Source organism: Coregonus lavaretus, assembly GCF_964263955.1.
Source record: "Coregonus lavaretus genome assembly, contig: HAP1_SCAFFOLD_2416, whole genome shotgun sequence".
Lineage (NCBI taxonomy): Eukaryota > Metazoa > Chordata > Actinopteri > Salmoniformes > Salmonidae > Coregonus > Coregonus lavaretus.
Genome location: NW_028166654.1, coordinates 1 through 23,803, shown reverse-complemented (window position 1 = coordinate 23,803; position 23,803 = coordinate 1). Strand labels below are relative to the sequence as shown.

Sequence of the window (23,803 nt, the reverse complement as noted above, 5' to 3'; positions counted from 1 at the left end):
TAACATTACAACCACGTTTTCTGACAGTCTCCATTCTCTCAGAATGGTAGGAGATAACAGTTTGTATAAACTCACTAGAAGGCGGAGTTAAAGGAACATAAATTAGGTTACTCACAATAACCATAGTGCCATTTCTACAGGAGTTGATATGCTTTCCAAGTCCTCTGTTGCTTATTCTGACAGGGTGAACTGGAGCACTACCAGAACCTGTCCGTCAGTCTCTTAAAAAGTTTGCGATGTTAGTGGAAATAATCCTGGAACCCCTGCGGTTAGGGTGAATCCCGTTTCATTTAAAAAGTGCTGGTTGCTCCCACAGCAAATCAAAGTTGTCACAAAATGAGACATTCCTGTCATTGCAAAGTGTCTTCAGGTACTCGTTCAGGGCAAAGAGTCGGCTGAAATTTTTTCCGAACCAGAGATAAATAATATCTTCCCTGTGCTAGCGAGGGTGTGTAAAAAATGTTTGTAGTCCTCACTCAGTTCCTCAGATCGCTTAAAACAAAGGTCGTTAAAACCTACGTGAATGACGATGGTGTCAATATTGGAGTAGTTGGCCAGAACCGTGGGCAGGAGGGAGTTGATGTCATGGACACGGGCTCCTGGGTGACAGTGGACCTTAGTCGGTCCACAGATCTTCTCTGATAGATGAAGGGTGGCCAGGTGCCCTTATTTGCCAGGCATTGAAAAACCTCCCTGGTCTGTGTGGTTGAATCTGTGTTTAAAATCCACTGCTTGACTGAGGGACCTTACAGATATGTGTATGTGTGTTGTACAGAGATGAGGTAGTCATTCAAAAATAATGTTAAACACTATTATTGCAGACAGAGTGTGTCCATGCAAGTTATTATGTGACTTGTTAAATTGCCATAACAAAGGGTTGAATACTTATTGACTCAAGACATTTCAGCTTTTAATTTTTTATTAACTTGTTAAAATGTCTAAAAACATAATTCCACTTTGACATTATTGGGTATTGTGTGTATGCCAGTGACACAAAATCTCAATTTAATCAATTTTAAATTCAGGCTGTAACACAATACAATTAGGAAAAAGTCAAGGGGTATGAGTACTTTCTGAAGGCACTGTATATCTGACATTATTTGACAAATTTAATGTGAAGTGAACTATCACTTTAATTGTAAAACGTTACCTTATGGGCTTGTTCGACATTGCAACTGACAGTGCAGGCGACTGCCGAATTACTGATCTACAGACGACCTTATATCATAAATAACTGCTCATTATTATTTGTAGATCAGTCAGTCAGAATTTACCCACGATACATCACGGTTTTGATGCTCTCGAACACGGCCTCTGTCAGTTGCACTAGCACGGACTGGCTGGGAAAACTGTGCTAGACTATAGTAGAGGGGGGTTGATGGTGACGCAGGAAAAACACCCAAGTGCAGACAAAAAAAAATCAAGGAAGAGAGATCATATTAGCAGATCTGGATGCATGCATGAAAATCTTATGTAACACACGTTGACACTTAGCGAAACCCAGAATATAAAGATTCATAGACAGGACAGGACAAGTCAACACAAGGAAGTTGCATCAAATTTTCGGGTAAGTAACATTAGGTAGCTAGCAACAATGGTGCTAACTGGCTAGGATAGCTAGATAACGACATTTCTGAATATTCATCAACAATGAAACGTTATAGCTGTCTAACTACACGGTGTAACGTTACACATATGATTTTAATTGGATAAAGAGGAGGGAGTACTAGCAAGCAAGGTGCCTGACATCGACAGAATGAATGCTGAAATGCCGGTTTGTTTCTGCAGGTAGCTAACTAAGTTAGCTATTATTTTTGTCTGGCAAAATGGCTGACGTTTCCCATACCAACCTGTTAATTGTTTGCATTTGGGATAGGAAATATAACGGTTTCCACATAGCTAGTCCAAGGTCAGTCTCAACCAAACAACAAGATGTTGTCTAACTTCTTGGGCTAGTGGTGTTGACAGATACGGGGCTGGTGTTTGATCAACAACCTACCAATGGCAATGCATACGGACTGTTGATTGTTGTGGCCCCGGCGACAGTGGAGGCAGCGCCATTAGCTAACGTTAACTGGCTAGCTAGCATGTTAGCTGTTAGCACTACCGATGTTGAGTAAGGGGAAGGCCCTTAAAATGCTTGGCAGTAGCTAACGTTAGCTAGCTAGCGTTACGGGGCCTTGTCTAACGTTATGCATTAGTTATTGTCCAGACTCCTGTTATAATACATGCGTTATTTTCCACATCAATTAGCTGTGTCCCAGGCAATGTTTGCAGGCTGGTTATTTTCGCGTTGGATGAATTAGATGGCTAATGCTACGCTATCTAGCAATTGTAGTTAGCTAGATAGTTATTGGCTGATGCCGATGATGGCTAGTTAGCGGTCTCTCATATCTAGAATACGTCATACAATGTGACAGTTACTTATTTTGAGATTTAGTTGTAGGACGTGTGCTGTAGCTAAATCAAGTTTTCCTTATACTGCATTGCCAAAATAACTTGTATTAATTAGTTAGCTTCACAATGTTACTGAATGATATGTCCTCACAGAAAGGGGTTCTGGTGAGAAGGATGGCGGATCGTGACAGGAATGATTAGCAAGCCTAGGACCAAGACAATTTTTATTCACACACTCATCATGCAAGCAACCTTGTCATTTGTGGTTACATAATGTTTGCCTTTGTGCCAAGCTCCTTGTAAACCATCAGCTGTCACAAGAAATGTCAAAATGTCTTGACATGTCTGTCTGCATTAAACTGGCTCCTAAAACGGAAATTGAATGTGTAGCCAAGGTAGTCTCGAAAACCTTACCCTAGTTGCCTAGTGTCGGGTTTTCGAGACTAGCCGAAGTGGGGGCTGGCTTTGTTGGATCGAGGTGGGGGCTGGCTTTGTTGGATCGATTGACAAAGATTGGATTACATTTGCTTAATTATTTGTAAGCAAGACATTGTCAATGTATGTCATTGTCGTCAATCATTAGGCCTGGTAATAGGCTTACTTAGTGCATTTCCGGATACAAATGACTTCATTCCACCTGAAAGGTCTCTGCGTTTCCTCAGTCTTGACCTAGCTATGCTCACTTCAAGTTTTATTCAAGTAACAAAGCTAAGCCTTGACCATGATGACCTGAATACTTGTTTCATACTAGATATGTATACACACTGCCATGGCTGCTGTGCCTGCTGGAATTACTATATTTTCAGCAAGCTGAAAACTAGTGTTCCCCAACCCTGACCTCACCCCCCCAAATGTTTGTTTGAATCAGGTGTGCCAGTTTAGAGTTAAAACACAAATGTGGAACATCTGGGGGTGCTGAGGAGAGGGTTGGGGAAACCCTGGTTTATGGCCCGGTCAGGTGCTCTCTCAAGACTCAACCATAAGATGGAAGCAGATACATCTGAAGACGGGAAACTGAAGACGGACAATAATAAACCTGTAAACTGAGCCCAGAGGATCGTAACTCAGCTGGAGACTCTCTTAATGTGGCTCAAGACTTCCAGTGTCTCACAACTAGACACACAGTCCTTTCCTACCCAGAAACCCTAGCCCCTAATCTTAACGTTACCTCATAGGCATTTGAGTGGATTGAAGGAGCCTCAGGCCCTGAACCTGTTGTTAGGCTATCTCTTCCATCCTGACAAGATGAGGTTTTGCTTTGACACTCTGCTGTTGTGTAAGGCCAATATTCTACACAGGCTCACTTATGTTATAGAGCAGTTCCCCTCCTCCAGTACCCCCAACATCAGACATTTGTCTTATAGCCCTGTACAAAAACACCTGCTTGAACTCATTGAGGGCTTGATGATTAGTTGACAAGTTGAATCAGGTGTGCTTGTCTGGGGCTCCAACAAAAATGTGTGCTGTTGGGGGTACTGGAGGAGTTGGGAAACACTGTTGGAGTACTGCGACTTTGTGTCTGTGGCACTGGCAGCCAAGTATAGATGGCATGAATTCAATCCAATATGTTATTATTAATCCTTTTGGGCAATTATTAGGAATACATTGTTTGTCAGTAAGCGCACAATGGCTTGTTCTCCTTGTTCAATTGTTATTGTGTTAGGTTAATATAGCCAGGCGATATCTTGAAACCTCAATATCCCATGCTTGTCTTGCTGTGGTGAGACATGAGTAACCTAGGAGCTGCAGTTTGTTGGGGTAGGGTACGGGTTAGGTTAGGGCCATGCTGTTGTGTGATCAATCAACATTTTGTCAGTAGTTGTATACTGCCTTGCACAGTCTAGATACCTCTGAACCAGTTAGACATAGACTATTAATAGGCCAGTATGGTGATAGTCCTGTGCTGTCTGCAGCGAAGCTAAACTGGCAATAGGAGAGGTAACGCTAAGGTGACGGCAATGGGGGGGTTTCTGTCTGTCAGTATTGGGGCTAGAGTGCATGTCTGTGTGTAATAATTCTGCACCGTTATCAAGCTTGCAGATTAGCATTTTAATGTCTAGACCCAGATAGTGGCAGAGCGAGAGTCATTTGAGCTGGTCTTGCTCAGTTGAAGACTCCTGTCTTGCAAACATACCGTGGAGTCATGGCCTTTGGATGCACCTGTGTTGTTTCTCAGCTGTTTTCACAAGTCAACAGTGGTTTGAAGTTGACCATGTCTCGTTCACTAGATTGTATACAGATTAGCTGATATGTACGTCTCAGTCCAAAATGCATGGGGGAAATGGGGCATCAACCATTCTAAATCTCTGTCCCCCAGGTTCTGCGATGGTCTCTGCAACCCTCCCTGAGCCTCAGCAGCCAGAGCGTTCCCTCTCAGCCGGCCTCTGGTTCTCCTTCCCTGCCCAGGCGCAGGCAGTGATCCCCCCCCAGGCCAGGGCCTCCTAAAGCGGACAAGATTGCCAAGATCTGCCCCGTGTCGATCATGACGGTCACCACTCGTGGCTCCCCCGTGGGGGGCAATGACAGCCAGAGCCAGGCACCCGCTGACGCTCAGAGCCAGCCCCCACCCACACAGGCCCAGGTGAGTGAGGGGTTACGTGTGTGTCTGTCTGTGGATAGTTCCCGAACTATCAGTGAACGAGGTTACCCGCATATCAACTGTATGTCTGCATGAAGTTGACTGACTAATATGCCATCAATGCCATACTTACTTACTTAGGCCCATCGCCCCATGAGGAGCATAGGGCAGTAGTAGGAGTTAATCTTTAGTATGAAGTCATGTTGAGACCACAGCTGGCTGCTTTCCAATGAGAGAAGCTCTTTGTCATTTAAAAGCGTTTCTGAGCTGTGGACAGGATCACTGGTGTAAGTCTAATTACTGTCACATAATTAAATAAGCTTTAAAGGGGAGGGGCTGGCACGAAGCAACATTTATAATCAGATGCTCTATGAATTGTGTTGGTTTGACTTTGGGATTGCTGTGAAGTTCCAAGGCTAATTACACACCTTCATCACTGCGTGTGTGTTCCCGACTTACGTTCATGTCTATTAATCAGCTTTTGTAGTATGTTTGGTATTAATGTGTGTGTGCGTTGCAGATGGCGTCCCCCAACCCGTCGTCCACGGAGCCGTCTCCTGTGAGCCCGCCGGCGGCAGAGGAGCAGGGCCAAGGAGACTCTGGCCCGCTTCTGGAGGAGGAGGAGCCTGCTTTCCCTCACACTGACCTGGCCAAGCTGGACGACATGATCAACAGGCCCCGATGGGTGGTCCCAGTCCTGCCAAAGGGGGAATTAGAAGTTCTGCTTGAAGCTGCTATAGACTTATGTAAAAAAGGTATGTCCGTCATCGTATACAATATACATCCATATAGGACAACATCTTTTTCATTTGTCTTCTATTGATCTCTTTGTTTTCTGCCTTTTAATCGTTGCCTCTTTCTACAGGGCTTGATGTGAAGTGTGAGGCGTGCCAGAGGTTTTTCAGGGATGGCCTGACCATCTCCTTCACTAAGATCCTCACAGACGAGGCTGTCAGTGGATGGAAGTTTGAGATCCATGTAAGTGCCTTGTTTACACACACACACACACAATAGCACTTCCTGTTTGAACTACAGCTGATTGTCCTTCCCTCCACAGAGGTGTATCATCAACAACACCCACCGGCTGGTGGAGCTGTGTGTGACCAAGCTCCCTCAGGACTGGTTCCCCTTGCTGGAGCTACTGGCCACGGCCACCAACCCCCACTGCAAGTTCCACATCTACAACGGCACGCGGCCCTCCGAGACCATCCCCGCCGGGGCCACGCTGGCCGACGACGAGCTCTTCGCCCGCCCACCCGACCCTCGCTCACCGAAGGTAGGCCCCAACTCACCCTCGCTCACTCAGGGTTCCTCGCTTGATACAGGATATCCCTCCCTTGTCAAAGTTTTGAAAATGAATTAAGCTGTCGTCAGTGATTGGCCATTCATTTTTCTTTCTCTCTCTCTCTCTCTCTCTCTCTCAGGGCTGGTTGGTGGACCTGATTAATAAGTTTGGCACACTGAACGGGTTTCAGACTCTACATGACCGCTTCATGAGCGGACAGGCACTCAATGTACAGATCATCGCTGCCCTCATCAAGTATGTTAACACAGATGGACCTATGTAAGGGACATCTGTGTGTGTCCTAACGCGTGTATGTCTTCCCTCCAGGCCGTTCGGTCAGTGCTATGAGTTCCTGACCTTGCACACGGTGAAGAAGTACTTTCTGCCGGTGATCGAGATGGTTCCTCAGTTCCTGGAGAACCTGACGGACGAGGAGCTAAAGAAGGAGGCCAAGAACGAGGCCAAGAACGACGCCCTGTCCATGATCATCAAGTCCCTGAAGAACCTGGCCTCCAGGGTGCCCGGCCAGGAGGAGACCGTCAAGAACTTGGAGATATTTAGGTTGAAAATGATCCTTAGGTGAGATTTCTTCAGTTGTTGTTTTCTTTTTAGGTTGTTATTGAATTTAAATGTCACATTGGGGTTTGAGCACCTTGTATGGTGAGTGTTTTTGCTAGTCAACTGCTGTTTTATTATTAAAGGAAAATTCCACCCAAAACTACATTTAGGTATTTTTTTTGCATGTCAGCAATCAAGTTTTCAAGATGTATAACTTCTGAAATACAGCTGGTATTTTTCTGACATGCAAAACATGTTGGGACTAGGTCAACAATGGACTAATGAAACTAATACCAAAATATAGTTTTTGGGTGGAATTTTCCTTTAAGATAAGGTGCTTATGCTTTCATTTGTTGCTTGGTCCCCAGGTTATTGCAGATTTCCTCATTCAATGGCAAGATGAACGCCCTGAACGAGGTCAACAAGGTAATCTCCAGCGTGTCCTACTACACGCATCGGCATGGCAACCCCGAGGAGGAGGAGTGGCTGACGGCAGAACGCATGGCAGTGAGTCACCTAGCCCCTAACAGTTACTACTTAGGAATGATAATGGGACTGGATTTGTATAGAGCTTTTAAATTGCTCATCAGAGTTTAATACTAAATTCCTGTCAGTCGAATTGGAAGTTCTCCACAGGAATACAAATCTATGCCTGACGTTTGTCTTTCTCTCCATTTGTGTCTCAGGAGTGGATCCAGCAGAACCACATCCTGTCCATCGTGCTGAGGGACAGCCTTCACCAGCCTCAGTACGTAGAGAAACTAGAGAAGATACTCCGCTTCGTCATCAAGGAGAAAGCCCTCACTATGCAGGACCTGGACAACATCTGGGCAGCACAGGTACTGAATCAAACGTGGCATGGGAAAATGGATCTCAGCGATATGGGGATGGCTCCATCTTGAATTTCAATGTGCTTCCTATTCATTGAACCTATACAGGTTATTCTCATTGAGAAGTAAAATAACTATTTTGCAAGAGACCTTTTCCTTTATAAAAAGGAATGGGTAGGGGAAAGGGGTTGTTTTTAGAACCATCCCTAAGTGTCTTCTGTGTCTGCTTCCATGTCAGGCTGGTAAGCATGAGGCCATAGTGAAGAACGTCCATGACCTTCTGGCCAAACTGGCCTGGGACTTCTCTCCAGAGCAGCTCGACCATCTCTTTGATTGCTTCAAGGAGAGTTGGACGAATGCGAGTAAGAAGCAGCGCGAGAAGCTGCTGGAGCTGATCCGTCGTCTGGCGGAGGACGATAAGGATGGAGTGATGGCCCACAAGGTGCTCAACCTGCTGTGGAACCTGGCTCACAGTGACGACGTCCCCGTAGACATCATGGACCAGGCCCTCAGCGCACACATCAAAATACTAGACTACAGCTGCTCTCAGGTAAAACTACTGCTACTGGGTTGTATTCATTAGGCACCTATCGGAAGAAAACAGACTGAAACTGGGACGATCTACTTGAACTTTTCAAATAATAAATGTTTTGCTATGGTGGTCCCTAATGACTAGGACCCTGTTCTGTGCTTCTGTGTGCTCCAACAGGACAGAGACACCCAGAAGATCCAGTGGATCGACCGCTTCATCGAGGAGCTGCGCACCAACGACAAGTGGGTCATACCTGCCCTGAAGCAGATCAGAGAGATCTGCAGCCTGTTTGGGGAAGCTCCTCAGAACCTCAGGTATCGAAAGACTCTCTCCACCTCCCCGTCTCTTTCCCTCTCACTCGCTCTCTCTCTCTCGTTCATTTCTCTTTTTCATTTTACATTTACATTTGAGTCATAGCTTGTGAGGAAATATAACATTTCTCTCCTTCCCTCTCTTCCCCGTACAGTCAGACCCAGAGGAGTCCTCATGTGTTCTATCGTCATGACCTGATCAATCAGCTGCAGCACAACCATGCCCTGGTCACGCTGGTGGCAGAGAACCTGTCTGCCTACATGGAGACCATGAGACCGTTCTCCAAAGCTGAACACGCAGACTTTGACCCTCAGACGGTCAGAGTGGGCAGTCGTTACAGCCATGTTCAGGAGGTCCAGGAGAGGCTCAACTTCCTGAGGTAAGTAAGGCAGGCGGCTGCCTCCAGGCATCTCAGGATGAAAACAATTAACCTTGTCTGCTTTTCTGGGCGGCGAGGCATTTCTCAGTCTATGGGAATGAAAGTGGCCATTCTGAGTCCTCTGTTAGTGTCTAACCACTTTGAACCACCTTGTTCTCCAGGTTCCTGTTGAAGGACGGCCAGTTGTGGCTGTGTGCTCCTCAGGCCAAGCAGATCTGGAAGTGTCTGGCTGAGAGCGCCGTCTTCCTGTGTGACCGGGAGGCCTGCTTCAAATGGTACCGTACACATTTGTTTTGACCAGTCTTTGATGTATATTAAATATGATTTCCCTTTTTAATTCTTCCAGGTTAGTTAAACTCAAATGTTATTGGTAGTACTTTACTTAAAGCCTGTGGGTATCATACTTTATAATTTGTTATAAGCAAGTATGAGCCTTTATACTGTCTTTTTCAACTCTAGGTACTCTAAGCTGATGGGAGACGAGCCAGACCTGGACCCGGACATCAACAAGGACTTCTTTGAGAACAATGTTCTGCAGCTGGACCCGTCCTTGCTCACGGAGAACGGCATGAAGTGCTTCGAGAGGTTCTTCAAGGCCGTCAACTGCCGCGAGGGCAAACTGGTGGCCAAACGCAGGGCCTACATGATGGACGACCTGGAGCTCATAGGTCTGGACTACCTCTGGAGGGTGAGTGTTAAAAAACCTATCAATGTTATAAACCTTATCAATGTTATAAAGCTTTCTGAACATACTGTAAAACCTGGAGCTCAAAGGACTGGACTACCTCCGGAGGCATTCGAGTTATAACGCCTCTTATCGATGTTATAAGCTGTTATAGACAACATAACATACTGGTTCCTGGATTAACCCTGGAGGGGGAGAGTGCACAAAACAACTTTGCGTTGTCCTTCCAGGTGGTGATCCAGGGTACTGATGACATCGCCAGCCGAGCCATCGACCTGCTGAAGGAGATTTACACCAACCTGGGGCCCAAGCTGCAGGTCAACCAGGTGGAGATCCACGAGGACTTCATCCAGTTGTGTTTTGACCGTCTGAAGGCGTCGTACGATACGCTGTGTGTCCTGGACGGGGACAAGGACAGCATCAACTGTGCCCAGCAGGAGGCCATCCGCATGGTCCGCGTGCTCACCGTGCTCAAGGAGTACATCAACGAGTGTGACAGCGACTACCACGAGGAGAGGTCCATACTGCCCATGTCCAGGTAGGAGAGAGGCACACACACACATGGACGCACACGGACACACACTTGTGAAAGCTAGGTCCTACTTAGTTTGTCAGAGTCTTGACTGACCCAATCCATCTATTTCTCTCTCTCTCTCTCTCTCTCTCTCTCTCTCTCTCTCTCTCTCTCTCTCTCTCTCTTTCTCTCTCAGGGCGTTCCGGGGGAAGCACATCACGTTGATTGTGCGTTTCCCTAACCAGGGCCGTCAGGTGGATGACCTGGACATCTGGTCTCACACCAACGACACCATCGGCTCGGTGCGCCGCGGCATCCTCACACGCATCAAGGCCAACGCCACGCACACCAAGATAGAGCTCTTCATTGGCGGGGAGGTCGTCGACCCGGCGGATGACAGGAAGCTGATCGGACAGCTCAACCTCAAAGACAAAGCAGTGAGCTAGTAATTTCGTAGTCAATGTTTTTGGATTAGGGCTTAGTTCTAATGTGTTTAAATGTTACTCCCTCTTGGAATCACTAATCTACTAGGATTAGATGATGAAAGCACAGTGTATCTGTTAGCATTTTGTTGAAATGGGTATATTGTGTGCGTGTAGTTGATCACAGCCAAGCTGACCCAGGTGAGTGCCGCCGTGCCCTCCAGTCCTGACAGCTCCTCGGACTCCTCCACCGGCTCACCCAGTAACCACGGCAACCACTTCAGCGAAGGGCCCAACCCAGAGGTGGAGGGCTGCCTGCCTGGAGTGGTAAGTCACTCACTCTCACACACCTTTCCTCACGTGAGAAATGTCAAATGTGTTCTCTTCTCCTGAGTAACGCCTTTCTCTCTGTAGATCATGTCTCTCCACCTGCGCTACGTCTCGTTCCTGTGGCAGGTAGCAGACTTGGGCTGTACCCTCAACATGCCTCTTCTACGAGATGGTGCCAGGCTACTCATGAAGCTCATGCCTCCAGGTACACACGGTCTCTCTTTCCGGTCTTTCTCTCACAAGCTCTCTCTCTGTCTTATTATGTCTGTCCTTCTGTGGCTCCGAAACAGCATCTCCCATCCTTCCTCTGTATATCTGTCTCTCTCACTGTAGTTTGAGATGATTTGTCCTGACTGACTGATGTTCTGGTTTGCTGTGTGTAGACAACAGTACCGTGGAGAACCTACGTGCTATCTGCCTGGATCATGCCAAGCTGGGAGAGAACAGCCTCAGCCCCACACTGGACTCACGCTTCTTTGGCCCCTCGCCCTCACAAGTCCTCTACCTCACTGAGGTTGGTAACACACACAGTGTGTGGTGGTTTACGTGATCGATTCATTACCCCTTACGCTCTTAACATCCTCCTGCCAGGTTTGATTGATTGATTGATTCCCCAGGTGGTGTATGCGTTGCTGATGCCGGCCAGCGGCACCCTCGGCGAGGACGCCAGCGACTTCCAGTACAACTTCCTGAAGAGCGGCGGCCTCCCGCTCGTACTGAGCATGCTCACCAGGAACAACTTCCTGCCGTCGGCCGACATGGAGACGCGGCGGGGGGCGTACCTCAATGCCCTGAAGATCGCCAAGCTGCTGCTGACCGCCGTGGGGTTCGGACACGTCAAAGCTGTGGCCGAGGCCTGTCAGCCCGTAGTGGAGGGGACCAGCCCTGCATCACCGGTAAAGAACACTATTGTATGACGGGGAAAACCTTTTTTACTACAGCTTAGATGAGTTCAAACCAATGAGAGTACCAGGACCCTTGTTACCATACCCCGAATGGGCAGACCATGATCACCTCAACGTACCTTCACTGTGTATTTGAATGAACTTGAATATGACTGGTGTTCTTAATCCACTGTCATCTGTTTTTGTTCCTCCAGATCAACCAGGCGACCCACGACCAGGCCTTAGTCCTCCAGAGTGCTCTACAGAACATCCCAAACCCTGCCTCTGAGTGCATGCTCCGCAACGTGGCCATACGACTGGCCCAACAGATCTCTGACGAGGTGAGACGACGCGTCTGTTGAGAAGAGTGTTTACACATACATTCAACTGGGTAACAACGGCTAGTCGAAAAGAGCAAGACCGTGAACGTCTGCTCACTTTTTGTTTTGCAGTCTCTGCCCCCGAACTCCCAGAACTTCTTCCAGGCGTCCAAGTACATCCCAGACCTCTGTGTGATCCGGGCGGTGCAGAAGATCGTGTGGGCTTCAGGCTGTGGCACCGTACAGCTGGTCTTCAGCTCTAATGAAGAGATCAGTCAGATCTATGAGAAGGTAAAAGCCTTTTTAGACTGAGATGGTGTGCGTGGTTCTAAAGGTGTGTGTGTGTGTATTGCAGACTTCTAGGGGTTTGTAGGGAGAGTTTCTGTGTCTTCTATAAACTCACAGCGGTATGTGTTCATCCCCTCTACAGACGAACGCGGGTAAGGAGCCGGACGGGGAGGATGAGATGGTGTGCTGTGAGGCGCTGGAGGTCATGACCCTGTGTTTCGCCCTGCTGCCCACCGCTCTAGACACTCTCAGTAAGGAGAAGGCCTGGCAGACCTTCATCATAGACCTGCTACTGCACTGCCACAGCAAGTACGTCTGGCTGTTCATCTATGTCTGTGTTGTGTCTAGTCTCTCTGTCTGTGTTGTGTCTCTCTGTCTGTGTTGTGTCTCTCATTCAGGGCATTTCCTGGACACAGACTAATCCTGGACTGAAAAGCATTTTCAATGGATTCTCCATTGAGTTTAAAATAGTCTTAATCTTTATACGGGAAACCGCCCCTTGGAGTGTAAACTTAATCTCACAAAAACAATCCAATATAAAACTGTCATCAGACGATGTCAACAGCACCTTTGACAGTGAAATGAACCTGTCGTCACCTTCCTGTCTGTTCCCAGGTCAGTTCGTCAGATGGCTCAGGAGCAGTTCTTCCTCATGGCCACTAGGTGCTGTATGGGACACCGACCCCTCCTCTTCTTCATCACCCTCCTCTTCACCGTCTTAGGGGTGAGTATCCTTCCATCTCCCTTCTCTTCACCCCCCCACTGAAACAATAGTCATTCTTCAGCTCTGGGTAGAAGTTGCCCTTAAGGACAGATCTAGGATCAGCTTGCCCTCTCTAAATCCCAAAATTCATCATTACAACACTGAAACTCTTCACCCCACTCCATTGGGACCCCTTGTTGTTGTAACACGTATCCTTCCTCCAGAGCACGGCGAAGGAGAGGGCGAAGCACGCAGGGGACTACTTTACGCTGCTGAGGCACCTACTGAACTATGCCTACAACAGCAACATCAACCTGCCCAACGCTGAGGCGCTGCTCAACAACGAGATCGACTGGCTCAAGAAGATCAGGGTATTGGACAAGATACTTTTTAAAGTCTTTTCATTGTTAGAATGATATGAAATGCAGTTTAATATGGTGTAGTATAGAGGAGAAGACCTAAGATGGGCTTTCATATCTCTCATAAATATTACTACTAAATGTCAGTTTGGTATTCTTTCCTACTAGGATGAGGTGAAGCGGATAGGAGAGACGGGGGTGGAGGAGACCATTCTAGAAGGTCACCTGGGGGTCACCAAGGAGCTGCTGTCCTTCCAGACTCCAGAGAAGAAGTACTACATTGGCTGTGAGAAGGGCGGGGCCAACCTCATAAAGGTGGGTCATTATGTTGTGTTTATGAAATCCAATATGGCTGCCACTCAATAAAGTCACAGGACAAACCATCATAGGCCTATGCTTTGAATGGGAATGTCCATTCTGCTAATTCACCCCCCTCTCTCTCCATCTTCTCTTTCTCCAGGAGTTGATAGATGACTTCATCTTCCCGGCGTCTAACGTGTACCTGCAGTACGTGAAGAGTGGGGAGTTCCCTACGGAGCAGGCCATCCCTGTCTGCAGCAGCCCCGCCTCCATCAACGCAGGCTTCGAGCTGCTGGTGGCGCTGCCGGTCGGCTGTGTCCGGAACCTCAAGCAGATCGTTGATACGCTCACAGATATGTACTACCTAGGTAGACCAACTATACACTCACAGACATGTACTACCTAGGTAGACCAACTATACACTCACAGACATGTACTACCTAGGTACACCAACTATACACTCACAGACATGTACTACCTAGGTACACCAACTATACACTCACAGACATGTACTACCTAGGTAGACCAACTATACACTCACAGACATGTACTACCTAGGTACACCAACTATACACTCACAGACATGTACTACCTAGGTACACCAACTATACACTCACAGACATGTACTACCTAGGTACACCAACTATACACTCACAGACATGTACTACCTAGGTACACCAACTATACACTCACAGATATGTACTACATATGTACACGCTCAATACACACTCACAGTTCTACCTAGTCACTTTTATAATAATCAGGAATTTTCTCACATTCTTCTATTTATACTGGTAAAATGTACCTCTCCCCAATAAAATAAAAATGTTTTCCTGATATTCATTGTTGTGTTGATCATATGTGGTTGGGAATGGATAAATGTTGAACAACTCTTTCTCCCTGTCTCTCAGGTTGTGAGGCTCTGACAGAGTGGGAGTACCTCCCCCCAGTGGGGCCGCGGCCCACCAAAGGCTTTGTGGGGCTGAAGAACGCGGGGGCCACCTGCTACATGAACTCAGTCATCCAGCAGCTCTACATGATCCCGCCCATCCGTAACGGCGTCCTGGCCGTGGAGGGCACCGGCACCGACGTGGACGATGAACTGTCCGGGGACGAGAAGCAGGAGAGTGAGGTGACTGGACCGACTGGGAATCAATCAAACTGGATTCAGATTGAATTATTGCAAAATGTCTCGCTTAAAGCTACAATCTGAGATGCTTTTTATGGCAGCCCCATCACTTGGTATGCAGCTAAGGGACTAAGGAAATGAAACTCCTCTGAAGTTCATATTACCGAGTGTTTACGGATGTTGTGTAGAGGAACCAAGATGTACATTTTGAACTGAAATAATACGTCCTGTGTGTTGTTCCTTTCCCTCCTCAGACTAATGCAGACGGGACGGCGCGGGACGAGGTGTTCGCCTACCAACACCAGTTTGACGACAAGCCCTCGCTCAGTAAGTCGGAGGACAGGAAGGAGTACAACATCGGGGTGCTACGCCACCTACAGGTCATCTTTGGTCACCTGGCCTCCTCCAGACTGCAGTACTACGTACCCCGAGGCTTCTGGAAACAGTTCAGGTGAGCTAGCGATAGCAGCCTGAGGTAAAACAATGAAATGTCAAGGAATGTAGTGGAATACAGTTTACAAGGCGTTTTTATTTTGAAACCAACTAAGACTAAGAGCTACCACTATCACTCTCTCTCCTCTCTCGCCTCTCTCCTGTAGGTTATGGGGTGAGCCGGTGAATCTGCGAGAACAGCACGATGCCCTGGAGTTCTTCAACTCTCTAGTGGACAGTCTAGATGAGGCTCTGAAGGCCATGGGCCACCCCTCCATGCTCAGCAAGGTGCTGGGAGGCTCCTTTGCTGACCAGAAAATATGCCGCGACTGCCCACACAGGTGAGTGATTTTGATCCAGTTACTTACATTGGTGGAACACAAATGGCGACCACATATCCTCCAGTTTTTCTTATAACGTTTTCATTCAGTAGCTAGGTTTTCATCCAATTGGCCACAGATTTTTTTTTTATGCGAATATTCTAAAATCTGCATAACGAAAATATGTGCATTTTCCCACTAGTGGTGTGTTTCCACCAAATGAACTTGTTGCGTTAAATAGTAAATATGCCTACTCTGGTCTTGACACGTACACTCCAGCCAACAGCTCGCAGAGTCAGTGTGGGTAGGCTAGTCTACATGATGAGATTATTATGGATAAGAGAGAGAATTTTTTATTTGTCAAATGGTAGTCAAGTATTGATAATCATGTCACCAGAATAAGACCCTCTATATTTATTGGAAAGGAGCATCAAGCTCATCACCTTGCACTTTCACCACCTTGTGAAGTTCATTATAACTTATTTCATCTGTAGCATAATAAACAGCATGGTTTCCTGAACCGTAGTGGGAGGACCACACACCATATCATTGCGTGACTCCAAGTTTACGTCGATATGATGATTATTGTATAAATGTTTGTGCATAAAGGTGTTTCTACTGCCATTTCTTGCATAATACATTTTAAACAAAGATCCCACCATGTTGAACAAACAAATTATCTGTCGCCATTTATAAAATTGTACTGAAACTAGCTGTTTCCATCACAGCTTTTTATTTTTATAGACGGTATGACTTTACTTGCGTAACTATGGATGGAAACGTGGTTAGTGACACAAAATGGCCACCACATAGTTCTCAGTTTCACTATCACGGGCATGAAATATAAGTGATTAAGTGAAACTGTTCCACCATCTTGTTCCCAGGTATGAGTGTGAGGAGTCATTCACCACGTTGAACGTGGACATCAGGAACCACCAGAACCTGCTGGACTCTATGGAGCAGTATGTCAAAGGAGACCTGCTGGAGGGAGCCAACGCATACCACTGTGAGAAGTGTAACAAGAAGGTGCTTCACTCTACTCCTGTTCTTCAGCTTTCTGTTCATCATTCCTGTTGACTACTCAGTCCTTTGTTTTCAGTCCATTGCTAAATAGCAGTGTTTATATGGATAGATACTGTAGTATGACATTTCATACTGTTATTTGTTTTATCCACTACAGGTGGACACAGTTAAGCGTCTGCTTATAAAGAAGCTTCCTCCAGTGCTGGCCATCCAGCTGAAGAGGTTTGACTACGACTGGGAGAGGGAGTGTGCCATCAAGTTTAACGACTACTTTGAGTTCCCCAGGGAGCTGGACATGGAGCCCTACACGGTGGCCGGGGTGGCCAAGCTGGAGGGAGACGACGGCAACCCGGAGAGCCAGGTAGATTACTTTTACATCACATTTTATTTGCGTATTAGAGCTCTATACATTTTTCACAAAGTGCTAAACAGGAACTAAGGCCTGAACCCCCAAAGAGTAAACAGAAGCAGCATTGGCAAGGAAAAACTCCTCATTAGTCGATTCATCATTATTCCAGTCATTGGGTCTACTCAGTCACTCCTCTGTTCTCCTTCCTTCCCTCCTCCTCCTCTTCCTCTCAGATGATCATGCAGAATGAACCATCAGAGCCCGACCCGCCAGGCTGCAGTTCTAAGTACCGCCTGGTGGGGGTGCTGGTGCATTCGGGCCAGGCCAGCGGCGGCCACTACTACTCCTATATCAGCCAGCGAGACGGCGGCGCCGGCGGTAGCACCGAGAGCGGGCAGAAGGAGCGCTGGTACAAGTTTGACGATGGCGACGTGACGGAGTGCAAGATGGACGACGACGAGGAGATGAAGAGCCAGTGTTTCGGGGGGGAGTACATGGGAGAGGTGTTTGACCACATGATGAAGAAGATGTCCTACAGGAGGCAGAAGAGATGGTGGAACGCCTACATCCTGTTCTATGAGAGGATGGACGCGGCAGGGGGAGGGGTTGGGGGAGGGGCGGCACGGGAGGCAGACGGAGAGCTGGCCAGGTGCATCTCAGAGCTGACGGTGTCTCCCACTACACCACGACAGGTGGGGATCAGGACTGTGTGTGTGATTGTGTGTATTTGTTTGCGATAAAGTGCAGAGGAGAGAACCTGTGGGGGTGTGTGAGTGAATTAGGGTGCTTGTCTCTGTTTGTGTGTGTGTGTATAATGACGTAACGCTCGTAACAGTACTAATTAATTCCCCCTCCTCTCCCAGGTGACGATGCCGGGGGCCATTGAATGCAGTGTGAGGAAGCAGAACGTCCAGTTCATGCACAGCCGCATGCAGTACAGCTTGGAGTACTTCCAGTTCGTCAAGAAGCTGCTGACCTGCAACAGCGTCTACCTCAACCCTCCCCCGGGTCAGGACCACCTGCTGCCAGAGGCAGAGGAGATAGCCATGATTAGCATCCAGCTAGCGGCTAGGTTCCTCTTCAGCACCGGGTTCCACACCAAGAAAGTAGTCCGGGGGCCTGCCGGTGACTGGTGAGTGGGTTGTGTGAGAGAGAGAGAGAAAATGTGTGCTTTCTTTATATTGCAAGACCGTATAGACCTTATAACTCTCTCTCCATCCCCTTCTCTTCTTTTCCCTCTTTCTGTCTCTACTCTCCTCCCTCCCTCCCCCATCTTCCCTCCCTCTCTCAGGTATGACGCCCTGTGCATCCTGCTGCGCCACAGTAAGAACGTTCGCTGCTGGTTTGCCCACAACGTTCTGTTTGCGTACCCCACGCGCTTCTCTGAGTACCTGCTGGAGTGTCCCAGTGCCGAGGTCCGGGGGGCCTTCGCCAAGCTCATCGTCTTCATCGCCCACTTCTCCCTGGCGGACGGGCCCTGCCCCGCCCCCGCCAGCTCCCCTGAGGGGTCCACACAGGTACAGAGGGAGGGAGGAAAAGGGGGAGTGAGAGATGGAGGGGAAGAGTAGAGAAGCTGTGTGGGTGTATGTGGTGTGATACTAATGACCTGTAACCTTTGACCTGCATCAGGGCTGTGATAACCTGAGTCTGAGTGATCACCTGCTGAGGGCTGTGTTGAACCTGCTCAGGAGAGAGGTGTCAGAGCACGGCCGACACCTTCAGCAGTACTTCAACCTCTTCGTCATGTACGCCAACCTGGGTAAGACGACGTGTGCGTGTGCAGGAGTAACGCTGTTGCTTGTATTCAGTTAGTTTGTTTCTTGCTGGAATAAAACATTGGTTTCCCTCCCTCCCTCCCTCCCTCCCTCCCTCCCCCCCCCAGGTCTGGCAGAGAAGACCCAGTTGTTGAAGTTGAGTGTCCCTGCTACCTTCATGCTGGTGGCTTTAGACGAGGGGCCTGGCCCTCCCATAAAGTACCAGTATGCTGAACTGACCAAGCTCTACGCTGTGGTCTCCCAGCTACTGCGCTGTTGTGATGTCTCCACACGCATGCAGTCCTCCATCAATGGTATGTTTCATTCTCTCTGTCACCGCCTTGTGGTTGCTGTCTCTTTTTGCTCTCCTCCTTTCTTTGTCTCTTGCTCTCTCTCTCTCTCTCTCGTTCTCTCTCTCTCTCTCTCGTTCTCTCTCTGTTTCGTTCGTTCTCTCTCTAATGGTTCCATTCCCTCTCTTGGGTTCACTGTCCATCATTCTCTCGGTCTTCTGTTTCTTTACTCTTATTTGCATTCTTAGAATAAAACTAAATGTATCTCACTGTGCCTATCTGAACCCCCTCTCCCTCTGTCCTCCAGGTAACCCGGCCCTGGCCAACCCGTACGGCGACGCCAACCTGACCACCCCCATCATGCCCCTGCAACAGCTGGTGTCAGAGATCCTGTTCGTTAGGACCAGCTACGTGAAGAAGATCATCGAGGACTGCAGCAACTCTGAGGAGACGGTCAAGCTGCTGCGCTTCAGCTGCTGGGAAAACCCCCAGTTCTCCTCTACCGTGCTGTCTGAGCTGCTCTGGCAGGTAAGGGGTTAATACTATTGACTCGCACTCACGCACGCCATTTTCCTTTCCCTCACCTGTCTACCTGTCTCGACCCCTAGGTGGCGTACTCCTACACGTACGAGCTGAGGCCGTACCTGGACCTGCTGCTGCAGATACTACTGATAGAGGACTCCTGGCAGACCCACAGGATCCACAACGTGCTGAAGGGTATACCAGACGACAGGGACGGCCTGTTTGACACCATCCAGCGCTCTAAGAACCACTACCAGAAACGGGCCTACCAGTGTATCAAGTGCATGGTGGCTCTCTTCAGCAACTGTACTGTGGCCTACCAGATACTACAGGTAAACCATGACAATAGTAGACTAGATACGATATGGTAGACACCTCTCTCTCTCGCGCTCTCTCGCTCTCTGCCTATCAGATCAGTAATTTTGAATGGTGTTTACCCCCCCATTTTCAGATATGTACAGTATGTTTTTGTCTGGATATCTTGAATAGTGTGTATCAGGAGTATAACTGTGTTAACATTAGAACTATCTGTCTCTCTGTTGTGCTCCCAGAGTAACGGGGACCTGAAGCGTAAGTGGACCTGGGCGGTGGAGTGGCTGGGTGACGAGCTGGAGAGGAGGCCATACACAGGGAACCCCCAGTACACCTACAACAACTGGTCTCCCCCCGTCCAGAGCAACGAGACCTCCAACGGGTACTTCCTGGAGCGCTCGCATTCCGCACGCATGACCCTGGCCAAAGCCTGCGAACTCTGCCCCGAGGAGGTACGGAAGGTGTGTGTGCGGGGGATGGGTGTTTGCCTGTATTGTGTGTGCCAAGTATGTGTGTGTGGTAATTTAACAGAGCTCTCATTGATTGATTCCATTGTCTTTATTTCTTTCAGGAGCCAGATGATCAGGAGGCAACAGAAGATCACGACTCCTCCCCTCCCGAGGACACAGCGCTGTACCCCCATAACCCTGCTCCTGCCACGCAGTTTCAGCAGGTAACACACACTCTACCAGCACATTGTATGACACTGCCACTGCTACAGGCCTTACAGAATGCTCATATTGAATGCTGACACCTCTATCTCCCTGTTTCCATCTCTCTCTGCAGCAGAACAACCACCCCCACGCCCAGCCCTATACGGGTCCGGCTGCCCAGCACATGAACACGCCCCAGCGGCCCCCACAGAGAGCACAGGAGAGCTGGGAGAGCACCACAGAGGAGGTGGGGCCCGTGGCGCCCCCGCCCGCTGTCCAGACGACAAAAGAGTAACACCAACAACACAACACGAGGGCAACCAACTCCCTTAACCTGCAACTCACCAAATCTCTTTGCACACTAATATCGCTCAATACCTTCAAGACACCCAGTTTGTTGATTGGTTGATCAAACAGTCGATTAAGACTAGACCCAGGCCGTAGCGCTCTCTTCTCTCCAGGAGGAACAGCGTCCTCTTTGTCACCTCTGAACCTTGACTCCTGCCCTCTGGATCGGGACAACTAAGCTCTTTTAAGTTGTCTGTTTGTTTCTATGGTAGAATTGAATTTCTATGATTTCTAGAACTTTGGATTTCTATGATTTCGGAATTCTATAATTTCTAGAACTTTGGAATTCTATGATTTCTAGAACTTTAAGTGGGAAGAGTCTCGACGTTCTCTTTCTCTCTGCCCCATAGAGACACATCACTGCTGACAAAGAAAAGAACCATACCCCTGTCTGCAGGGTTGTGTGTACAGTGTTTTGAGCAACTTTGAGATGAAAGACAATGGTGTGTGTGTACAGGAAGTGAAACAAAATGGGGACGGGTACATAGATAGTATGTTAATGTTTTGGAATCGTTAAAACCTTCCTTCCCTCGACCTCCCTCCCAACCTACAGCAATGATGCAGCAATGCTGGCCTGGACTGGCCCCTAAAATGTGACTTCAAAACTGAAAAGGAAGACAAAGGTCAAATCAAATGGGAAAAGAATAAGTGTTTCTTTAGTCTTCTCTGCTTTGTAGTCAATGCATGGAGGTGAGGTTTGGCCTTTCACTGGCTGACAGGGTCTTGGTTGATGCAGTCATCTTCTCCACCACTATAGTAGGTTTCAAACACCTCTCTCTCAGTGAGGACATTTTGAGTAAAGAATGATATGCCAGTATCACCCTGTGTGCACCAGTTTACAATGGCAGGGTGGGTGAAGGCTTGTTTAATCTCTGCTCACTTGAAGTGAAAATAACTCTTCTTGGGTTTCTTTTTTCCCTTCAACTTTTCGTCCTACTTGAACACAGCTACAGTCTTACAAATGTCTGTCCGTTGAGAGTAACAGATAAAACATTCTAAAGCAGGGTCATGATCTACAATAACTGCTGGTAAGCTAGCTAACTGACTCGCCAAGCGAAGTGTTTCTGAGTGTTCTTTTAGGATTCTATCTGCAACAAAAGTAGATTGCTGTGTTTCAATTGGTAACATGAATGTGTGGTTTGTTGTAAATTCTTTTTTGTTTTACTGGGATAATTGTCTGAAATGAGCAAAATCCTTGCAAAAAAAATAAGCCCTTGATATGAAGACTCGTAGGATATTTTATTTTGAATTTCCTAGATGTTGTTTTTGCTGATTTGAAAGCAGAGGAAAGGAAGTAGAAAGTAATTTAATAACTTTTTTTTGTCCTATTCTTTAAAAAAATACTTTGTTAATAACTGTTTTGAGTTCTATCTGCCTTGAACTGTTTTTGCTAACAATAGTTTTGGCCAGGGTGTGATTTTGAATTCTGGAGCAACAGTTGACGCTTCAGTTTTTTTTTCCAGTACAGCAGTGTGCCCCCTACCAAGAATACATGGAACATGCAGTCTTTACATTGTAGTGTTTTCATATTTCATCTATGGTACATTGTAAATACCTAATGCACGCAACAAAAAAAACATAATCATCAGGACATACATGACAGTGACGAAACAATATCTCGTTGAGTGGATTTGCCAACAGTAAATGGCATTGCCCCAAGGGACTGGTTGAAACTGAATGGATTAGACACAAAATGTCTGCCAAAACCAAAACTGTGGCCTATGCCCCCCCCCCCCCCCCAAACAAAAAGCATACTGGGGAGGTGTGATTAGAATGCCGTATGGACTGATGTCATCCTTCCAGGCCCCGCCCTAAAGCACTACAGGTAATCTCTCCCCTCACTTCTTCCATTTTAAGAATGCTTAAAAAAAAAAAAATGACTGCTAGGTCTTACAGATTGTTTGTTTGTTTTGCATTTTCTTTGCATTTTCTTTTTGTAAAGTGTTTAGTTCAGGATCAGACCTGCCTTCTGATTTTGTTTGTATTTTGTTTGAATAATTCTAAAGTTTTTTTTTTTGTGAAACATGCATGGATGGTTATTAAGCCCCCCCCCCCCAATCTGCCTTGGAGCACTGTACAAACACACCACACTGTAAAATTATACTTTAAGAAAAGGACAAATAAATGGTCTTTTGAATTATTATGCCCTGTATGCAAGGAGGAACCTACATAATTGTTTCTTTCACCGATCAGTTTTTATTTTATTGCCATGGATAAAGGGGAGGAGGCAAGGAGAGGAAATTCCTTTATATTACATTTTAGTCATTTAGCAGACGCTCTTATCCAGAGCGACTTACAGTTAGTGAGTGCATACTTTTTTTTTTTCATACTGGCCCCTGTGGGAATCGAACACACAACCCTGGCGTTGCAAACGCATATTATTGAGTAACCTTTCTTTTGCCCCCTTTAACCTTGTACTTGTCAATTTAATGAACCAAACAGACAAGCTTTACAACAGTTTATAAACCCCACTTTGGCTCATCCCTTCAGGGCGTCTGCTCAATCTGCCACAGTAGGCTTCCAACCACTGATCCACAGTCGGCCAACTTTACCCCAGTCCTATCCTCCTTCAATAGGAGGTGAAAAGCAAAAACGGACCCTAGATCTGCTCTTGAAGCAACACGGTCTAGCAGCCATTCTCTCAGCAGGCACTCTTTATTGTAGCTCATTCTCACCCGCAAGAGAAATGTCAAGAGGAGAATCTCAATTGCGTACTCCTTGCGTCCTTCTCAAAACCCATTGGATGAGAAAGTCAGAGGTCCCGCCCCTCTGACCTTCTCCTCCAATGGGTTTTGAGGAGGCGAGGAGAGAGGACACGCGGAGTTGCAATTGATATTCTCCCAAGGACCGCTAGAAAGGCAGAGGGGATGTGGCGTTGACCTAATGAAACTTTACAGCTGTCATCAAATACTCGAGTTCTACCTAATATGACACAAAGTTCCTTGTCCAGTCAAAATCATGACTGTAGAATTATCAACACCACCGTTCAGGCCTG

The 23,803-nt window shown here is 47.4% G+C and overlaps 1 protein-coding gene across 1 annotated transcript; it reads left to right on the top strand.

The window, feature by feature from the left end:
- The first annotated feature begins 1,349 nt into the window (after window positions 1-1,349).
- Window positions 1,350-23,042, top strand: LOC311114452 (ubiquitin carboxyl-terminal hydrolase 9X-like). The gene is made up of 42 exons (XM_084189704.1): window positions 1,350-1,567; window positions 4,715-4,978; window positions 5,496-5,730; window positions 5,841-5,953; window positions 6,033-6,251; window positions 6,400-6,515; window positions 6,588-6,839; window positions 7,187-7,325; window positions 7,505-7,657; window positions 7,887-8,198; window positions 8,358-8,494; window positions 8,647-8,871; window positions 9,033-9,146; window positions 9,331-9,559; window positions 9,787-10,094; window positions 10,267-10,507; window positions 10,670-10,819; window positions 10,907-11,027; window positions 11,206-11,336; window positions 11,440-11,718; window positions 11,922-12,047; window positions 12,159-12,317; window positions 12,457-12,623; window positions 12,930-13,038; window positions 13,242-13,388; window positions 13,545-13,691; window positions 13,837-14,044; window positions 14,588-14,808; window positions 15,060-15,256; window positions 15,405-15,578; window positions 16,442-16,583; window positions 16,738-16,941; window positions 17,163-17,621; window positions 17,793-18,061; window positions 18,221-18,446; window positions 18,559-18,688; window positions 18,812-18,997; window positions 19,281-19,501; window positions 19,582-19,827; window positions 20,047-20,268; window positions 20,379-20,480; window positions 20,594-23,042. Exons 2-42 carry the CDS (start codon window positions 4,880-4,882, stop codon window positions 20,753-20,755), a joined length of 7,797 nt encoding a protein of 2,598 aa, XP_084045830.1. The 5' UTR covers window positions 1,350-1,567; window positions 4,715-4,879; the 3' UTR covers window positions 20,756-23,042.
- The last annotated feature ends 761 nt before the right edge of the window (window positions 23,043-23,803 follow it).

Excerpts from the sequence above, each read along its gene's own strand:
- LOC311114452 (XM_084189704.1), top strand. The coding sequence starts at position 4,880 with ATGACGGTCACCACTCGTGGCTCCCCCGTGGGGGGCAATGACAGCCAG. Across the intron at positions 8,872-9,032 it reads GAGAGGCTCAACTTCCTGAG|GTTCCTGTTGAAGGACGGCC; the intron begins GTAAGTAAGGCA and ends CTTGTTCTCCAG. Across the intron at positions 15,579-16,441 it reads TGCCGCGACTGCCCACACAG|GTATGAGTGTGAGGAGTCAT; the intron begins GTGAGTGATTTT and ends TCTTGTTCCCAG.